General features: G+C 41.3%; 1 protein-coding gene across 1 annotated transcript; it reads left to right on the top strand.

Annotated features, from left to right (window-relative positions):
- The first annotated feature begins 1,140 nt into the window (after positions 1–1,140).
- On the top strand, positions 1,141–17,955 carry LOC306976290 (uncharacterized protein). Its single transcript, XM_079574211.1, has 15 exons — positions 1,141–1,370; positions 2,621–2,737; positions 3,317–3,472; positions 3,543–3,691; positions 4,950–5,093; positions 6,800–6,953; positions 7,444–7,661; positions 8,107–8,647; positions 12,824–13,012; positions 13,412–13,567; positions 13,634–13,782; positions 15,921–16,064; positions 16,132–16,285; positions 17,106–17,323; positions 17,397–17,955. The coding sequence occupies exons 1-15, from the start codon at positions 1,187–1,189 to the stop codon at positions 17,949–17,951; spliced, it is 3,228 nt and encodes a 1,075-aa protein (XP_079430337.1). The 5' UTR covers positions 1,141–1,186; the 3' UTR covers positions 17,952–17,955.
- Positions 17,956–18,334: the final 379 nt, after the last annotated feature.

Raw genomic sequence — 18,334 nt, 5'->3', positions numbered from 1 at the left:
AATTTCAGCAGTCTAGGTCCAAGTATGTTGGATTTGTAAACTTTTCATTTTTTTGGTGTTATATCTCATTAGCATTGTGCACAAACCTCTCCAAAGTGCCAAATGTTATAAAAGCAAAAATATTTTCACAAATGTGTCAAATAAAGTGCAGCAGTAACAACTAACCTCCCAAAAATGGACTAAATCAAAGCAACATGAAGTGGGTCATTTATTTTCCATATTTATCTCAGTGCACAAAGGTGCGTCAGTCACACCCTTCCCCCAAAACAAAATGGCCGCCTTGTTTATTCAGAAAAGAGCCTTTTACACGTCTGAGAGAGAGACCTCTACTCAGATGCACCACTGTCCACTGTGAAATCAATGGCCCTGTGGACATTTTAGACAAGTTGGTGCCTAAATGCTCATGTGGCTAACATGTGGCTAACATGTGGCTAACATGTGGCTAACATGTGGCTAACATGTGGCTAACATGTGCTTCTGGCCTGCACTGAGCACTGCCAGCACAAATATCAATAGATTTCCCTTGGGAAATGGCTCATTTTGAAGAGAATAGTCATTAGGATTAAGGGAGCAGAACTGAAATTGCCAAAAAGTTTGTTTACAAGAAGATTTTCTTATTTGTGGAGTATTTTTAGGTAATTTCTGACCGTGAAAATTGAAAATAATGAGCCAAATTTTCCAAAAAGAGTATTTTGTTGAAATTTTTGTTGAATTATATTTTACTTGAGTATTTGGACCAAAAAAATCCAGTCAACCTATGATTGGACCACAAATAATTTAATATGGATAAGAAATGCATAATTTTAATGCTCGATTTTCATGTTTGATTTATTTTTCTGTCCTTAATTAATGTTGTGATTTATGTGATGGTGTTCCATGACTGGAATAGATGTTTTGGGGAGAAGTGCCTGTTTAAAAATCTGTGCCACATGTCTGTATTGGTCGAAATATAATTTGCCTAAATACTGTATGCAAGTCAATGGAACTGGAATCAGTCCCTGATCAGGGACGGCGGTCCTGAACAGGTTAACACACTCTTCCAGACAGAAACTCAAGGCATTATGCAAGTCTGCCATTCAAGTCATGTGATGCTTCCACGAGACGAAGGAGCTCTCTTGACAAAACCTGTTTGTTGCCTCATAAAAGATACACTTTTCATCTGTGCTGTGAGTCAGTTTGGGACACCATGGCAGTGAACATACCTGGAGTGATAGCCATAGTTTTTTTCTACCTGCTGGTTCTGGGGACTGGGATATGGGCGTCATTCAAGTCCAGAAGAGAGCAGAAGAAAAGTGGGGCCAAAGAGATGGAGATGGCTGTCCTGGGAAACCGCAACATCAAAATGGTCTTGGGTGTCTTCACAATGACAGGTTAAATGATTTTGACTGCTCTATACTCGGTACATGTTTCCTGTGCATTCAGTGTCTTTTTTCACCTGGGTACATCATGCTTGGCTCATCGTGGTCAGCTGAAACCACAATGAAAATTACAATTCCCATTTCTAAACCTGGATATAACCAGGATTTGCCATCATCTGTTGCTATTTTTTTAATAGCTTATTATTATTATTCTATTTGCTCTTCAATAGTTTTTATTTTTTATCATTGTATATTTTTATTGTACTATTATATTTCTAATATTGTATTTATAAGGATAGAACTGGGGGCCAGATCTTGTGTTTCTAAATGCAGACTGTAGACGAGACTTTTCTGCAGTCTGTCGGGGGAGCTTTTCGACCAGGGCTAAACCGGTCTGACCAGGTATTTTGGCACTGAACCGAGACTAACGTGACGTGAACAGTCTCTGATTGGCAAATGAGAGAGTGGACAGCCCTCAATATTAACATGCAGATCATACATATTAAATATTTCACATCATACCACTGATCTTAATAGGGATTTTGCCAATATTAGCTTTTTGCCGCTCTTTGCGCAACTTTAGCTGGTGTTAGCTTAACATTTGCATGTTGCTTACCTTAATAGTTGTCTTTTAGCTGTTGCTTTCCTCTGGCATTTGCCTTGGCACCCAAGCTTGACTTCCTTCAGGCCGCACCAGAGTGGAATATTTTCTGCCACTATGGGTGGCGGTGAGAGTGGGGGCGCACAAGCTTGTGTTTCATCAATATATTCTGGAGATGAACAGTGTCTAACTCGCAGTGGGCGAAATAGTTTCGGGGACAGCGAAGAGGAAGCAGAAAAGGCACTCGTTGTAGTCAGCATTGTTTTTAACACTCCACGCCTCAGACCCCTTTTTTTCTCTAAGCGACTCCCTCTGGCTACCGGTGAAAGCACTGCCACACTGTTGTTTGTAAGAAAGTATGCAACTGCAAAACGCTATAGCAAACTGACAAAGTGAGGAGAACTTAGCTAAAATCAAACGATAGAGCTTGTACCATGCATGCAGTGCACAAGTTATGCAAGCTATGGTTTCAGTTCTTGCAAGGTGCATATTTAATCACTCACTCACTCACTCACTCACTCACTCACTCACTCACTCACTCACTCACTCACTCACTCACTCACTCACTCACTCACTCACTCACTCACTCACTCACTCACTCACTCACTCACTCACTCACTCACTCACTCCTTTTCTGTTTTTGTTCTGTGTTGTCCTGTAGCCACTTGGGTTGGAGGCGGTTCTATTTTGGGCCCAGCAGAGATGGCCTACAGCCCTAAAATGGGACTCACCTTTACGTTGACCATGCTAATGTCATATGTTATGACTTTTATGCTATGTAAGTATTTAAATTAAAGCTCAATAGTTGGCAAATATTTCCTACAATATATATTTTCTTTCTGAATATTCAGAAAGAAGCCATTCTAAACATTCTTTTTTGTATTATAACTAAAACAAAACTACTGCTAACAACATAGCAATAGGATGCAAGCAAACAGTAATGATGATATTTCATCCAGGAAATACTAACCTGTTTCCTGGTAGTTTAGTCTTCATAGGTTAGAGTTTCTAAAAAATCATATTACCTCAAAAACCTAGAATGGCAAGAGTGACCTGTGTCATTAATCGCCATGTAATTATACTTGTTACCAAGTTGTTTCCAACCTGTAGTACATTGCTTTATTACTGTGCCGTTAAGTGTTGCCATAGTTACATTTACATGGATCCCTCAAGGTACTGGAAAAATACTTAGTGGAAAATGAAATGAGGAGTCATGGGTGTTGTGAAAGAAGAAATTAAGTGAATTAAATAGCGGTAAAAGTTTGAAAATGTCCAAAATGGAGGCAAGAGATTTACTCATAAAGTGATTAGACCTGTGCATGTGTTTATACCTCTTCTTCTTTTTGTCCTAATGTAGGCGGCCTGGTGTTTGCAAAACCAATGAGGGAAAAAAAATGTGTCACCATGTTAGGTCATTTCATACTGAAGTATGGGAAAGTCCTAACTATTCCTTTGTCTCTGGCTTCAATATGTCTGGATTTGATGATGACTGGTGGTATATTTATTTGCTTAGGTAAGTGCACCTCAACTCTGAATTTCACATCCTGAGTTTGTTACTGTATGTCGTATTTATTATCTGTCAGGTTCAACACTGAGTGTTGTTTTGGATTTATCCTATGAGCTATGCATCTGGGTCTCTGCGGCTGTGGCCATCACCTACACTCTGCTGGGAGGGCTCTACTCTGTGGCCTACACAGACGTCATACAGCTTATCCTGGTGTTCGTCTGCATGGTATTTTTTCATTTATAATATTAATGTACGGCAGAGCATTAGCGCTCGTGCTTCACAGCGAGAAGGTCCTGGGTTTGATCCCCGGGCCGAATGGGGCCTTTCTGTGTGGAGTTTGGATAATCTCCCTGTCTCTGCGTAGGTTTGCTCCAGGTGCTTACCCTACCACTTAAAACATGTACAATAGGTCAGAATGAATGTAATGTGCGAGTGAGTGGTGGGTGGTAGTCAGATGGATGTTGTATGCAATGATTGGCAGCTTCGCTTCCGTCAGTCTACCCCAAAGGGGCACCTGTGGCTACAATAGTAGCTTACTACCACCAAGTATGGCGAGAACAGAAGTAACACAGGCTCGTAATCCATAATAATAATAATAATAATAATAATAATAATAATAATAATAATAATAATAATAATAATTATTATTATTATTATTATTATTATTATTATTATTATTATCATTGTCATTATCATTATCATTATCATTATTATTATTATTATTATTATTATTATTATTATTATTATTATTATTATTATTATCATTATTATTATTATTACTATTATTATTTGCAAATATCAGATAGTCCCACACCAGGATTAGGATCAGATACTAAATTACAACCAGTGCACAAGAAATGTTTTTGTTACTGATAATGTTTAATAAACATTTTCCAATCCACTGCATGACATAACTTAAAGAGACTAGATGCAAGTTGGTCATTTTATACTCATTATTGCCACCTCAGGTCTTATGCGTTCTATATTAAGCTTGTGCATGACGGCAATTCGGACTCGAAGTAACGACGTTTTGAGTGTCTGTGCAGGATTTTAGAGGCAGTTGTGGTGAATAGGTCTGGGCTCACACCATAGGACATGGCTGGAACATGTAGGGGAAGGAAAATACTTAGCTTTAACATTTTAAACTCCGTATTACTCCCTAATCCCTTACTCCCTTAGTATCTTTCACATATTTCACATGCTTACAGTTGAAGTATTTATATATTTTGATCGTCAATGTGTGATGTTATGTAGACAACACATCTGTGTCTACACCTTTTTAAAATAGAAAAAAAAGACTAGTATCTGAATTTCTCCATTGTGAGAGCAGCAAAGATTATATTCTTATATTATTATATTACCCCCAGTATTGTGCTTCTATCAGAAACTTTAGAAAACAATTGTCATGATAAAAAGTTCACTTCACCTGTTTTTGGTCACATTGTGTTTGATGAGTGTGAACTGACCTCTTCTGTCACTTCAGTGGATTTGTGTTCCCTTCGTCCTGGTCAATCCAGCTACTTTGGATATCAGCCAGACTCTTTTCAACAACACTCTCCACGCTCCATGGATTGGAAATATAGATCCCAAAAAGGCCGTGATTCTTCTGGATGACTTCCTGTTTTTGGTACACTTGGCACAACTTTTGCTCATGCATTCTTGCACAGACAGATAGATAATGGCTTGAACCTTTCAAAACCTTGAAAGTAATACTACTAACAAGTACACAGAATGAACATTACAAAGTTGTAACTTAACAGTGTACTCAGATGTGTTGAACTTTTTACATTTTTCAAAACACAAACACATGAATGTCCGCTTTAGTGGAGACCTAGGTCTGGAATATCGTTTTAAAGTTCATTTATTTCTGTAATTCATCTTAAAATGTGAAAGTATATGATATAGACTCATTACATGCAAAGTCAAAGTGACATATGTCAAGCCTTTATTTATATAATTTTGATGATTACAGTCCATCCATCCATCCATTTTCTTCCGCTTTTTCCGGGGCGGGTCGCAGAGGCAGCAGTCTCAGCAGAGATGCCCAGACTTCCTAATCCATGCACACCTCCAGCGTGTCCTGGGTCTTCCACAAGGCCTCTTCCCAATAGAACATACCTGGAACAACTCCCGAGGGAGGCGGCCAGGAGGCATCCGGAACAGATGCCCGAGCCACCTCAGCTGGCCCCTTTCGACGTGAAGGAGCAGTGACTCTATTCTGAGCTCCTCCCGGGTAACTGAGCTCCTCACCCAATCCCGAAGGGTGTGCCCAGCCACCCTGCGAAGGAAACTCATTTTGGTTGCTTGTATCTATATGATCCTGTCCTTTCGGTCATGACCCAGATCTCACAACCATAGGTGAGGGTGGGAACGTATACTCACCGGTAAATCGAGAGCTTAGCCCCCCGACTCAGCTCCCTCTTCACCACGACAGTCCGATACAGCGACCGCATCACTGCAGACTCCGCACCGATCTGTCTGTCGATCTCACGCTCCATCCGTCCCTCACTCGTGATCAAGACCCCGAAATACTTGAACTCCTCCACTTGAGGCAAGGACTCTCCACCGACCCGAGGGGAAGCCACCTTTTTCCGGGGGAGAACTATTGCCTTTGATTTGGAGGTGCTGATCCTCATCCTTGTCACTCACACACACACACAACCAGTAGGTGGACAAAATTCGCAGAGCCAGGTATTGTGTTTAAAAGGTGAAGTTTTATTATTACAAAAAGGTTAAAATGTTAAAAAGGTAGGATAAAAGGGGGATGTGTCCAAAAGTGCGGTGTGCGTAACGGTCAGGAAGGGGAAAAGTTAATGGAGGAGTTGGGTCGGTTCTGTTGGTCCGACTGGCAAGACCGGGCAGCTGTGACGCGAAGCGTTGCTGGGCTGCGTTGTGTCGGACCTTTGGCTTGGACCCACTTTGCTTCTCCAGAGGGCCACGCCCGTAGCTTCCCCTTCCGCACACCTGCACAAGTGTAACCAGAGACAGAGAGAGGGATTAGTCACATACTGGGTGATGTCACGGTCCTTGTTCTTTCACTATCCGAGTCTCTCAGTTTCACAGTTTAAGTTGAATAACATAAATGAATGCACTTTTTCATGATATTCTAATTTTCCAAGTTTCACCTGAACAGTATAAACCAACAGACCACTGGCTCAGTCCTTTTTTAAATCATTTGCTTATTTTGGATTATATGTTTGAACTGAATGACTTGTTTCTGTTTTGATTTAGTTTTTTTTTCTTTTTGTCTCGGGTCAGTATCAAAAATGTATTTTCATCCTTGATAACTTATGTGGGTTCTGCTGTGGCACTGATTCTCTTTGTTCCTTTCAGGGCCTGGGGTCTCTGGGATACCAGTGTCTCCATCAGAGGACTCTGGCTGCCTCTTCGACCCGCACAGCTAAAATTACCTGCTGTTTTGCAGCTGTGCTCTTCATTGTACTTGGGATTCCTCCACTCCTGGTCGGGGCAGCTGCTGCATCCACAGGTTCACCCCTACTATTTATTCATTCATTTATTCAAAATATATCTAAACCATAACAAACAAGGGAATGATTAGACATGGCATGTTCTAAATCAGGGGTCACCAACCTTATTTCAGCTGAGGGCTACTTTAAAAGCATTAAGTTGTTCGAGGGCTACCAGTTAAAAACAAATCCTAAAGACTTAAACGTACACTGTTCACTTATAGGATATTGACCCCATATTATATTAAAATAGCTTTATTTTAAACTCATACTGAGTCACAAGAACCGAAATAACTGTAATTTTAAGAATTAGATTCAAGAAAATGAAGTGTTTTACACTTTAGAAAAAGTCCCGGGCTACTGGACATGCCCCAAAGGGCCCCTGGGTGCCCGCGGGCACCACGTTGGTGACCCCTGTTCTAAATGAACCGATTAGTCAAAACAACAAATGTAAAATGTTGTGCAGCCATATTTGTCATCAGTACACAGAGTACATTGACTTTCCCTCAGATTGGAACAAGACGTCCTATGGCTCTCCGTCTCCGTATGAACGTGGAGAAGCCGCTCGGGTCCTGCCCATCACTCTGCAGTACCTCACCCCTTCTTACATCTCCATCATCGGGATCAGCTGTGTGGCCGCTGCCGTCATGTCCTCCGCTGACTCCGTCATGCTGTCTGGCGCCGCTGTCTTCACTGCTAACATTTACAAAAGTATTATGAGGCCACTGGTAAGAATGCTCAAAAATAGCCCGGTGCTCATATAGTGATTAATGATGAAGATCATGCAATTCACTGTATTTATAAAACACATTTAAACAACAAAAATATTTTCCAAAATGCATAAAAAACAATAAAAGAAATGTAGTACTTAGCTCTACTGCTATAGGCCTATTTAAATCAACTAATAGTAATAAAACTGAAAATAGAAATAGAAAATAAGAATGATGCTATAAGCCATAGAAAAAAATAGATTTTTAGACGAGACCTAAGACACTGTGGGAGCTGATTACTGGAGATTACTATTGTAATGTAGAGTATATACATGATTATGAAATCAATGTAATAGTAAATTATAATGTGTCTGAGATTATAGTATGATTATTAAGATCAGAATATGAATTAGATATTAAATACAGTAACATAATGTACAGATTTTATTTTATTTTTCTCCAGGCATCAGAGAAGGAGATCCAGTGGGTGATCCGTGCGTCTATCGTGGTAGTTGGCATTGTGGGGACATTTCTCACACATCTCAAAAACAGCGTCATAGTGTTTTGGTTCATTGGAGCTGAAATCGCCTACAACATAATCTTCCCACAGTTGGTCTGTGTCCTCTTCTGTAATGTCACAAATGGTTATGGTGCCGTTATGGGGTGGCTGGTTGGAATACCTCTGAGGATTGTGTGTGGAGACCCAACCATTGGCCTACCTGTCATACTGCATTTCCCAGGATGCACTTTGGAGGACGGCATCTTTGTGCAGCGCTCTCCAGTTAAAACCATCTGCATGCTGTGTGCCCTGGCAGCTATCTTGTTTTTCTCCTACCTGGCCTCTGTGCTTTTCAACAGAGGCCTGCTTCCTGAGAGCTGGGACGTACTTCAGGTCAAAGTCAAACTGAAGCGCTTGCCTTCTTCACCCTCTCCACAAGAGCACAACACTCTCTCTCTGAGGAAGGACCTTGAGGACACTACAGAGCCAATGATGAGCAGCTCCTGTTAATTTTAGACTTGAATATTCTCAAATTCTCACTGATCTGTTGCACAACGCAAATGTTCCATCTGGTTTCCTTTGTTTTGTTCATCTATCTCTGCGTAAAGTATCTAAGACCTTTATAAGTGCTATATAAGTAGTAGTAGTATTAATAAACCTATTATGTTCTGCGCCCTGACAGCAATCTTGTTGTCCTCCTACCTGGCTTCTGATTCCTGAGAGCTGTGACTTGTTTCAGGTCAAACTGAAGAACGTTTCCCCTTCAACGTCTCTATTAGAGAGAGCTCAGGTGCCAAATATGAACTCTATGTTGAAGGGTGAGGTTGTCACTGAGTCAATGATAAGCAATGATAAGCAGCTGTTAATTCAAGGACACATGCTTTAAAAGGCGGTCCCGTTCTGGTGCTGCTACACAGAGTGGGAATTGGCTTTCACTCTCAGCTGTCCGGTCATTTAAAGACTACAGGCTTAACAATCCTCAAATAACAGAACATGCACGGGCAAAAAATTGGTCAGAGGTATTTCACCTTCCATTTTTCTGGGTATGGAAGCTGAGAAAATAAGTTATCATCAACCTTAATTAACTAACATATATATTGTATACAACAGGTGTGTGTAAATGTGCAGTTATGCTTCCAAACACTTTTGTGCATTCCAAGTGTATAGCTGCAGGCTCTGTGCATGGAATGTTGTATTGGAGGTTATGCGTGTGATGTCATAAAATAGCAACAGAGATATGTGTGCTATGTTTGCAATGTCATTCTGATGTTCTTTGGTTTGTCCCTCAATTAGATGTTTAATTTATAATTGAATAACAATGGAAAGTGCATGTCCACTACAGCAACATAATATCCGTCTACATTTATTATTGTGGGGAATTTGCTGTGTCTGTTGTGAAAGAGAACTGGCAGACCCAAAAATGCAGAAACAATAAGTGGTTATTTTACAGCAAGGAAGGTGAGTGGATGAGGGGGCAGATCCTGGACGGCAGCGGAAAGGAGGTATTTCAGTGGAAGAACAGAGATACAGACGGAGGCCGAATGGCAGTGATTATGATACAGACACTGGAGAGGATAAGGAAAAATACAGTTAGTTTAAAATTTCAAGATCAGGCACTGGAGTGGCGGTCGAGGTCTGGACACTCTCAGCAGGTAGATAATGAATGACCGCCCAGGAACAAATAAGGTAACGCATAAGGAGAGGAGGAGCTGGGAGGAGGAGAAGGGAGGAGCTGGACTGGACAGGTACCAACGCTGTCTCATGCTGCCTTCACGTGCTCTGGTAAAGAAGATCCTTTCCAGATGTGAAGTGGAAATTAAGAGTGCAAAAGAAGAAGATCTTTATTTATGCAACATTATGCACTTGTCGGAGGAGGGACTTGACCCGGCAACCTTTCCATCATAAGAACCCGCTTCAAACTTTGGGAACAGTAAAATACAAAAGCTGAAGAAAACCCACAAAATAACAGGTCTCGAGCAATTCAGAGAAAACAACACAAAAACAATGTTTATTGTGTTAACATTGACACATGTGTAATGTGTTAATGTGTTTACCTTTGTGAACAGTTTTAATGTAAGAACCAGCCAATAACAAATGATAAAATAGTAAATTATTACATTATTGGTCGTTATTATGTTATTGGTTCCTATAGGCTTCAAAACAAATTAATTTTAAAAGCTATTTTGTTCCAACTCTCAAGAGAATACCATACTTCATTCACTGTGAAGACTTTATTCTTCAGACTGGATCCAGACGTCCTATGGCTCTCCGTCTCCATATGAACGAGGAGAAGCAAATTAGCTTGTAATTCTGACCCCTCATCCTATATATATATATACTCCAGTACTACAGTGTAATACAGTGTACTTTTGGCCTATGCAATACAAATATGCCCTGTGCATGATATGGCTTTAAAAGTCGCATTAATCAATTGATTTAAGAATATTGTTAAAGACCTACTGAACATGAGGATTGTGGCAGTAAATAAACATATTTTAATGCTATTGGCTCCTTGCTATACTCAAAAGACTGCATCGTTGGGAGCGGCTGTGTGGCTCCTGCGGTCATGTCCTCCGCTGATTCTGCGATGCTTGTGACAGCTTCAATCTTTACTTCCAACATTCACAAGAACCTTCTCAGACCTCAGGTGGTTAATGGTGACGTCCAATAATGATTATTTTATCATTTCATAATGTGCATGACTGTGCTTTCCTCTTTAGGCGTCCGACAGAGAGATCCAGTAGGCTACTTGTGTGAAGTTAGCCCCCCCATAGTGTCCGATTTGCTTCAAAATGGTGTCATTCGTTTGTGCTTCGTTTGTGCACGTTTGTGCACATAAAATTAGCGTTTGTGCGCACTTCGTTTCTGAGGTATTGATCATTGATTGGTAATTGATCAGCCCCCCCATAGTGTCAGATTCACTCCAAACAGTGTCATTGTTTAGCTCTTCGTTTGTGCACGTTTGTGCACATAAAATTAGCATTTGTGCACACTTTGTTTTTGAGATATTGATCATTGATTGGTAATTGATTGGTAATAGTGTATGATTCTCTCCAAACTAGTGTCATTGTTCAGCTCTTCGTTTGTGCACATAAAATTAGCGTTTGTGCGCACTTTGTTTTTGAGGTATTGATTGACTGTGGAATCCTTCCGCAGTCAATAATTGGTTTTCATGTTCTTTATCTTTTATTAAACGACTAAAACCAAGACCCGAACCAAGAAACAGACTAAAACCAAGACCCAAACAAAGACCCAGACCAAGATCCGAACCACAACCCAGACTAAAACTAAGCAAAGACCAAGACCCGAAACAAGATCGGACCAAGACCCATACCAAGACCAAGACCACAACTAAGAACCAGACCAAGACCCAAACCAAGACCAGACCAAGACCTGAACTATGACTAGACCAAAACTTGAACCAAGACCAGACAAAGACAAGACCAAGACCCGAACCAAGACCCGAACAGTGGGCACATAAAAATACGTCTAATGATCCCACTGGTCTATGCTACAAAAGAACATCCCACTTAGAATACTGATGTCGCTTTAATCCCAGCGTTTATGTAAGATTTATGGGTAAAAGACACTTATTATGAATACTTTTTTTTTATCAAGCAATTGTTTTTAGCTAAACTATACAAGTATCTGACTTGTGTGAAGTTAGCCCCCCATAGTGTCCGATTTGCTTCAAAATGGCGTCATTCGTTTGTGCCAGACCAGACCAGACCAAGACTAGACCAAGACTAGACCAAGACCCGAGCCAATTACCAATCAATGATCAATATCTCAAAAACAAAGTGTGCACAAACTCAAATTTTATTTGCACAAACGTGCACAAACGAAGTGCTAAAAAATGACACTAGTTTGCAGTGAATCGGACACTATGGGAACTGATCAATTACCAATCAACGATCAATACCTCAAAAACGAAGTGCGCACAAACGCTAATTTTATGTGCACAAACGTGCACAAACGAATGACACCATTTTGAAGCAAATCGGACACTATGGGGGGGCTAACTTCACACAAGTAGATCCAGTGGGTGGTCATTTCAGGTTTGATTGGACGATGTCTTACCAATCTACAAAAAAGCGCCTTGTTATTCTGGTTCATCTGAAATCTGCAACTGCTTTTTTGTCTATGGTTATGTTTCTCTTTGCAGAGGTGTTGCCCTGGTTTAATCCTTGTTGAGTCTTTACTGTAAATACATTCATGTCAAGCTGGATAGCAATGGTTATCCCTGTCTTTATAATGATTAACACAAAATTAAGTTCAGCTCAGAGCACAGGAGAGGCATTGAGCATTCAGTGCTGCAAACTTCATCTGCATTACCAGTAAGTTGGCCTGATTCAAACAGCTCTGATCATTATAGTGTTCAATCCATCTCATGTGTAACAACAACGCTTTGTCATCTAGACTACCATACATGTGATTATTCCATCCATCTATGCTCAGTAAAATTTTCTCATCTGAAAGTGTCATCAGAAAAATAGTCAACTCTTTCAAACATTCAGGGTTACCAATGAAATCAAACAGCGTAAAATCGGAATAAGTTTAGTTAAAATACCTCTTATTTGTAGTTACCTTGAAAAACATGTTATTGCATTTTTTTTTATGAAACACGGGAGATAATCTTGCTGTGAGTGCCTATATTGCCCCTCTACCGTCGCTGCTCAAGGCACCATGGCAGTGAACGTACCTGGAGTTATAGCCATTGTGGTCTTCTACATTGTGGTTCTCGGAACTGGGATATGGGCCTCCTTCAAGTCTAAAAGAGAGCAGAAGAAAAGTTCTGCTTTAGAGATGGACATGTCTCTCCTGGGAAACCGCAAAATTAACTTGATTGTGGGGATTTTTACCATGACAGGTATTGTTATGCTTTGTTTATTTATATATGCACGTGTTTATTTTAATTTTTACATAAGTGTTAAAATCACTTGCTGCTCCTAACATTTCTGTCGACAGCCACATGGGTTGGTGGAGGTTTTATAGTGGGCACTGCAGAAATGGCGTACATGCCTTCTATGGGACTAACCTTCACAATGTTGATGTTAACAGCATACTTTGCAACTTTTCTCATCTGTAAGTGCACATAAAGAGTCAGAAAAACTAGTTTGTTGTGGTCAAAATGTAACTATGGTTAAGATTCTGGCCTGGAATAGAATGTTCAAAGTTCAATGGACACTGTTTTATTAAGAAGAAAGTTTGGGGGGGCAGCTTCACACAGCTTTGAAATACTTTTTTTTCTTTTTTTTTTTCAATGTAGGTGGATTTGTGTTTGTGAAGCCAATGAGAGAAAGAAAGTGTGTCACAATGTTGGACCCTTTCCACATGAAGTATGGTAAAGTCCTGACCGCGGCTCTGTCCCTGGTCTGTGTCTCTTTGGACCTGCTTATGCTGGCCGGAATATTCATTTGCTTAGGTGCATCACAGAGCATTAAAGCATGCAAATTGAGGGGGAGACATCATGTATTTGTGTTTGTTCTAGGATCAACATTTACTGTGGTCCTGGAAGTGTCTTATACTCTATGTATCTGGGTCTCTGCTGCTGTGGCCATCACCTACACTCTGCTGGGAGGGCTCTACTCTGTGGCCTACACAGACGTCATACAGCTCATCCTGGTGTTTGTCAGCTTGGTGAGGTCACATAATTAAAACAAACAAGCAGAAAAATCATGGACGTCTTCAGTACATTTTGCAGTATACATAAGTAAAGGGAATTATACTGAAATATATCTAAATACACAGTGCCTCTTGTAAGTATTCATACACCTTGAACTTTTGCACATTTTGTCATGTTTACAACCCTAAACATAAAGATTTTATTTTTATGTTTTTACTGAACGTTCACACACAAGTAACAGACAACTGTGAAGTGAAAGCAAAATGATACATGATTCTGTTATTTTTTTTTAAATAGAAAAGTGAAAAGTGGGACTTGCATAAGTATTCATACAGCATGAATTAATACTTTGCGGAACCCCCTTTTGCTGCAATAACAGCAGCAAGTCTCTTGGGGTATGACTGTACAAGATTTGCACATCTAGAAACTGAAATTTTAGCCCATTCCTCTATACAAAACAAATCCAGCTCTGTCAGATTTGAAGGAAAGCGTTTGTGAACAGCAGCTTTCAATTCTTTCCACAGATTTTCAATAGGATTTAGGTCAGGACTTTGACTGGGCCATTCTAACACATTAATATGTTTGTCTTTAAACCATTCCATTGTAGATTTTGCTTTGTGCTTCGGGTCATTGTCCTGCTGGAAGGTGAATCTCCGCCCCAGCCTCATTTCTCTTGCTGACTCCAGCAGGTTTTCCTCCAAAATGTCTCTGTATTTGGCTCCATCCATCTTCACAACTATTCTCACAGTCTCCCCAGTCCCCGCTGAGGAAAAGCAGCCCCACAGCATGATGTTCCCCCCCCTTTATTTGACACTGGGGATGGTGCACTCAGGACGATGAGCAGTGTCAGATTTGCTCCATACATAACGTTTTGCATTTGGGCCAAAAAGTTCAATTTTTGTCTCATCTGACCAAAGCTCCTTCTTCCACATGGAGCTGTGTCCTCCATATGACTTCTAGCAAACTTCAAACGAGATTTTTTATGGCCTCCTTTCAATAATGGCTTTCTTCTTCCGCTCGTCCATGAAGGCCAGATTTGTGAAGAATACGACTTATAGTTGTCCCATGTACAGTTTCCCCCAGCTCAGCAGCAGCACTTCGCAGTTCCTCCAGAGTTATCATGGGGCACTTGGTTGCCTTTCTGACCAGTGCTCTCCTTGTTCGCTCTGATATTTTAGGTGGAGGACCACGCCTTGGTAAGTTGGCAGTGGCGCTATACTCTTTCCATTTCCGAACAATGGATTGAACAGTGCTCCGGGAGATGTTCAAATCTTGGGAAATCTTTGTATAACTTAAGGTTGCTTTAAACTTCTCCACAACTTTATCCCTGACCTCTCTGGTGAGCTCCTTGACCTTCATTATGCTGTTCAGTGACCAACACACTCCGACCACAGCTCTGAGGGCCTGAAAGAACAGCTGTAATTATACTGAGAGTAGATTACACACAGGTGGCCTCTATTTAACCGTTAGGCCAAGGTGTGAACATTCTGGAGTCATTAGAAATGTTTTAAAGGCAATTTAATGCACTCAGAAAATGCTGTATGAACACTTATGCAAGCCCCACTTTTCACTTTTCTATTTTTTGAAAATTAACAGAATCATGTATCATTTTGCTTTCACTTCACAGTTGTCTGTTACTTGTGTGTGAACGTTCAGTAAAAAAAAAAAAAAAAAAATCTTTATGTTTAGGGTTGTAAACATGACAAAATGTGCAAAAGTTCAAGGTGCATGAATACTTACAAGAGGCACTGTATCACACCCATCAGTGCGTGATTTGTTACAGTTGTTACTGGAACACTTTGTGTGCTGGAGTGGAGGAACAGGACAAAAAATATATTATATAAGGTATTGTTATAGGAGCAGGCATACATGTTACAGTAGTGAATGAGACACCATATGGTTGAGAGTGAAGGGGATATAAGTCCAGTTTCTTGCCAACGGTCTAGGGCTAGGCTGTGCTTGCTCTGCAGCTTGGGTTCCCACACTGGTTTGGTGCTACAACCTACATGCACCCCATGCCCTACAAGACAATTCGACATGGATGAGAGCGAGGGTGAAGGTACAGTGGGTTTTAACACTGTGACCACCACCATTGACCATAGCGCACTGCCAAATGTGAATTGAAAGTAATAGTTTGCCATGTACATTTCAGTGGATTTGTGTCCCCTTTGTCCTGATGAACCCTTCCAGTCTGGATATTCGTCAGACTCTCATCAACAACACTTTACATGCTCCGTGGGTCGGTCAAACAGAAGTGAAAACCATTGGCATAAAATTGGATGACTTCTTATACTTGGTAAAGTAAAATAATCTCTTCATTTTTATATCTATTTTTAGATCAATGTTATTATTCTATTTCCCAGGCCTTGGGGAGTCTAGCATACCAGTGTGTTCACCAGAGAACGCTGTCAGCCTCTTCCACTCGCACAGCCAAGCTCACCTGCTGCTTTGCTTCTGTTTTCATTGTGGTGCTGGGGATCCCCTCTCTGCTGATTGGAGCTGCTGCCTCTTCCACAGGTTGAATAGAGTTTGGGATCGAATGTTGTGAATTTAACATTACCATAGAAATTTCCATGATTCTGGCAAAAGGTAGATCCATCCATTTTCTTCAGCTTCATCCGGCGTTGGGTTGCGGGGGCAGTCTGAGCAGAGTTGCCCAGACTCTCCGCACACTTCCTCCAGCTGTTCTAGGGATCCCGAGGCAACACCAGGCCAGCTCAGAAACAAAGTTCCTCCATCGTGTCCTGGGTCTTTCCAGGGCCTCCTCCCAATAGGACATGCCCAGAACAACTCCCAAGGGAAGTGACCAGGAGGCATCCGAAACAAGTGCCTGAGCCACCTCAGCTGGCCCCTTTCAACGTGAAGGAGCAGCAGGTCTACTCCAAGCTCCTCCCGGGTGACTGAGCTCCTGCACCCTAAGGGTGCGCCCAGCCACCCTGCGAAGGAAACACATTTCGGGCCACTTGTATCCCCGAACTTGTCCTTTTGGTCAGTTGCCAGATCTCATGTCCACAGGTTAGGGTAAGAATGTAGATCGATCGGTAAATCGAAAGCTTTGCCCCCTGACTCAGCTCCCTCGTCACCACAATAGTCCGAGACAACGACCACGTCACTGCCGACGCTGCACCGATCCGTCTGTCGATCTCACGATCTTGGTTGGAAGTTTTGTTTTCTTTGCATGAAAACAAAACAGGTGTGTAACTTTCTGAGTATACATATAATTCCAAAGGGCAGTGATACAGCATTTCACACTTCATGCAGTTTTATTAAAGGGCCCATAAAAGTTGATAATGACATAACTTAAGGAAAAATGTATGTGTTGAAAATGTTTCTTCAGATTGGAACCAGACGTCCTATGGCTCTCCGTCTCCATATGAACGAGGAGAAGCTGCTCGGGTCCTGCCCATCACTCTGCAGCACCTCACTCCCTTCTACATCTCCATTATTGGGATCGGCTGTGTGGCGGCTGCTGTCATGTCCTCTGCCGACTCCATCATGCTTTCAGCTGCATCTATCTTCACGGTCAATGTTTACAAAAGCATTCTCAGACTTCAGGTGAGAGGAAAGCCTTGAATATATGTATCTTCCGTATCTGATGATAAACTACCATTTGTGCTTTTTTGTCTAGGCTTCTGACAGAGAAATCAAGTGGGTGATCCGTGTGTCTGTGATCATCGCTGGTTTGATTGGTTCTCTTATCACCAACCTGCAAAATAGTCCCATCCTCATCATTTTGACTGGTGCAGAAGTGGCGTACCTTGTTGTTTTTCCTCAGTTAGTCTGTGCCCTGTTCTTTGATTTATCAAATGGGTATGGGGTGATAATAGGATTCTTTTCAGGAGTTTGTTTAAGACTCTTGACTGGAAATCCAGCCCTAGGCCTACCTGTCACACTACCATTCCCTGGCTGCACTCTGGAGGACGGCGTCTATGTGCAGCACTTTCCAGTTAAAACCATCTGCATGCTCTGTACCCTGGCATCCATCTTGTTCTTCTCCTACCTGGCCTCTGTGCTATTCAACAAGGGCCTGCTTCCTGAGAACTGGGACGTTTTTCAGGTCAAACTGCGGCATTTACATTCCCAATCCTCTCCACTTGAAGGAGCTGCAGAGCACAGTATGAACTCTATGGTGAAGGACTGTGAGGTGGAGACTGGAGAGCCATTCATGACCTGCCCCTCTTAATGCACACTGTGTACTTCAAAATGATTACCAAGAATGTCAGACTTTATCCCCTGTTTTTCAGTGGAAGCCAGTATTCAATGTGCTGTACACTTTGAACCTGTAACGCTAGGGTTACGAATGTTTTGCTTAATAAATAACCCTGACTTGTACCAGGCAGTCGTGGGATGTATTGTGAAAATATGAAGATAGTTTATATCTGGAAATATATAAACATTTGTATTACTTCTTTCCGTCCCATAATGGATAACTGGAGATTTGCATTGTTTTGAGTAGTGGAACCAAATTCAAGTGAAACCACTCTAAATGTTGATGTGCAGATTTGTAAAATTTTTCCATAACAGTACGGGTAGAGGATGGGCTGCCACAACCCATGCAGCTTTTTG

Source organism: Gobius niger (genome assembly GCF_951799975.1).
Source record: "Gobius niger genome assembly, chromosome: 16".
NCBI classification, from domain to species: domain Eukaryota; kingdom Metazoa; phylum Chordata; class Actinopteri; order Gobiiformes; family Gobiidae; genus Gobius; species Gobius niger.
This window is presented reverse-complemented; position numbering and strand designations above follow the sequence as displayed.

What these genes read in the sequence shown, in the direction of transcription:
- LOC306976290 (XM_079574211.1), top strand. Translation starts at nt 1,187, where the DNA reads ATGGCAGTGAACATACCTGGAGTGATAGCCATAGTTTTTTTCTACCTG. An exon ending in GCCAATGATGAGCAGCTCCT is followed by an intron (nt 8,648 to 12,823) that starts GTTAATTTTAGA and finishes TCGCTGCTCAAG; the next exon opens with GCACCATGGCAGTGAACGTA. An exon ending in AGCTGCTGCCTCTTCCACAG is followed by an intron (nt 16,286 to 17,105) that starts GTTGAATAGAGT and finishes ATGTTTCTTCAG; the next exon opens with ATTGGAACCAGACGTCCTAT.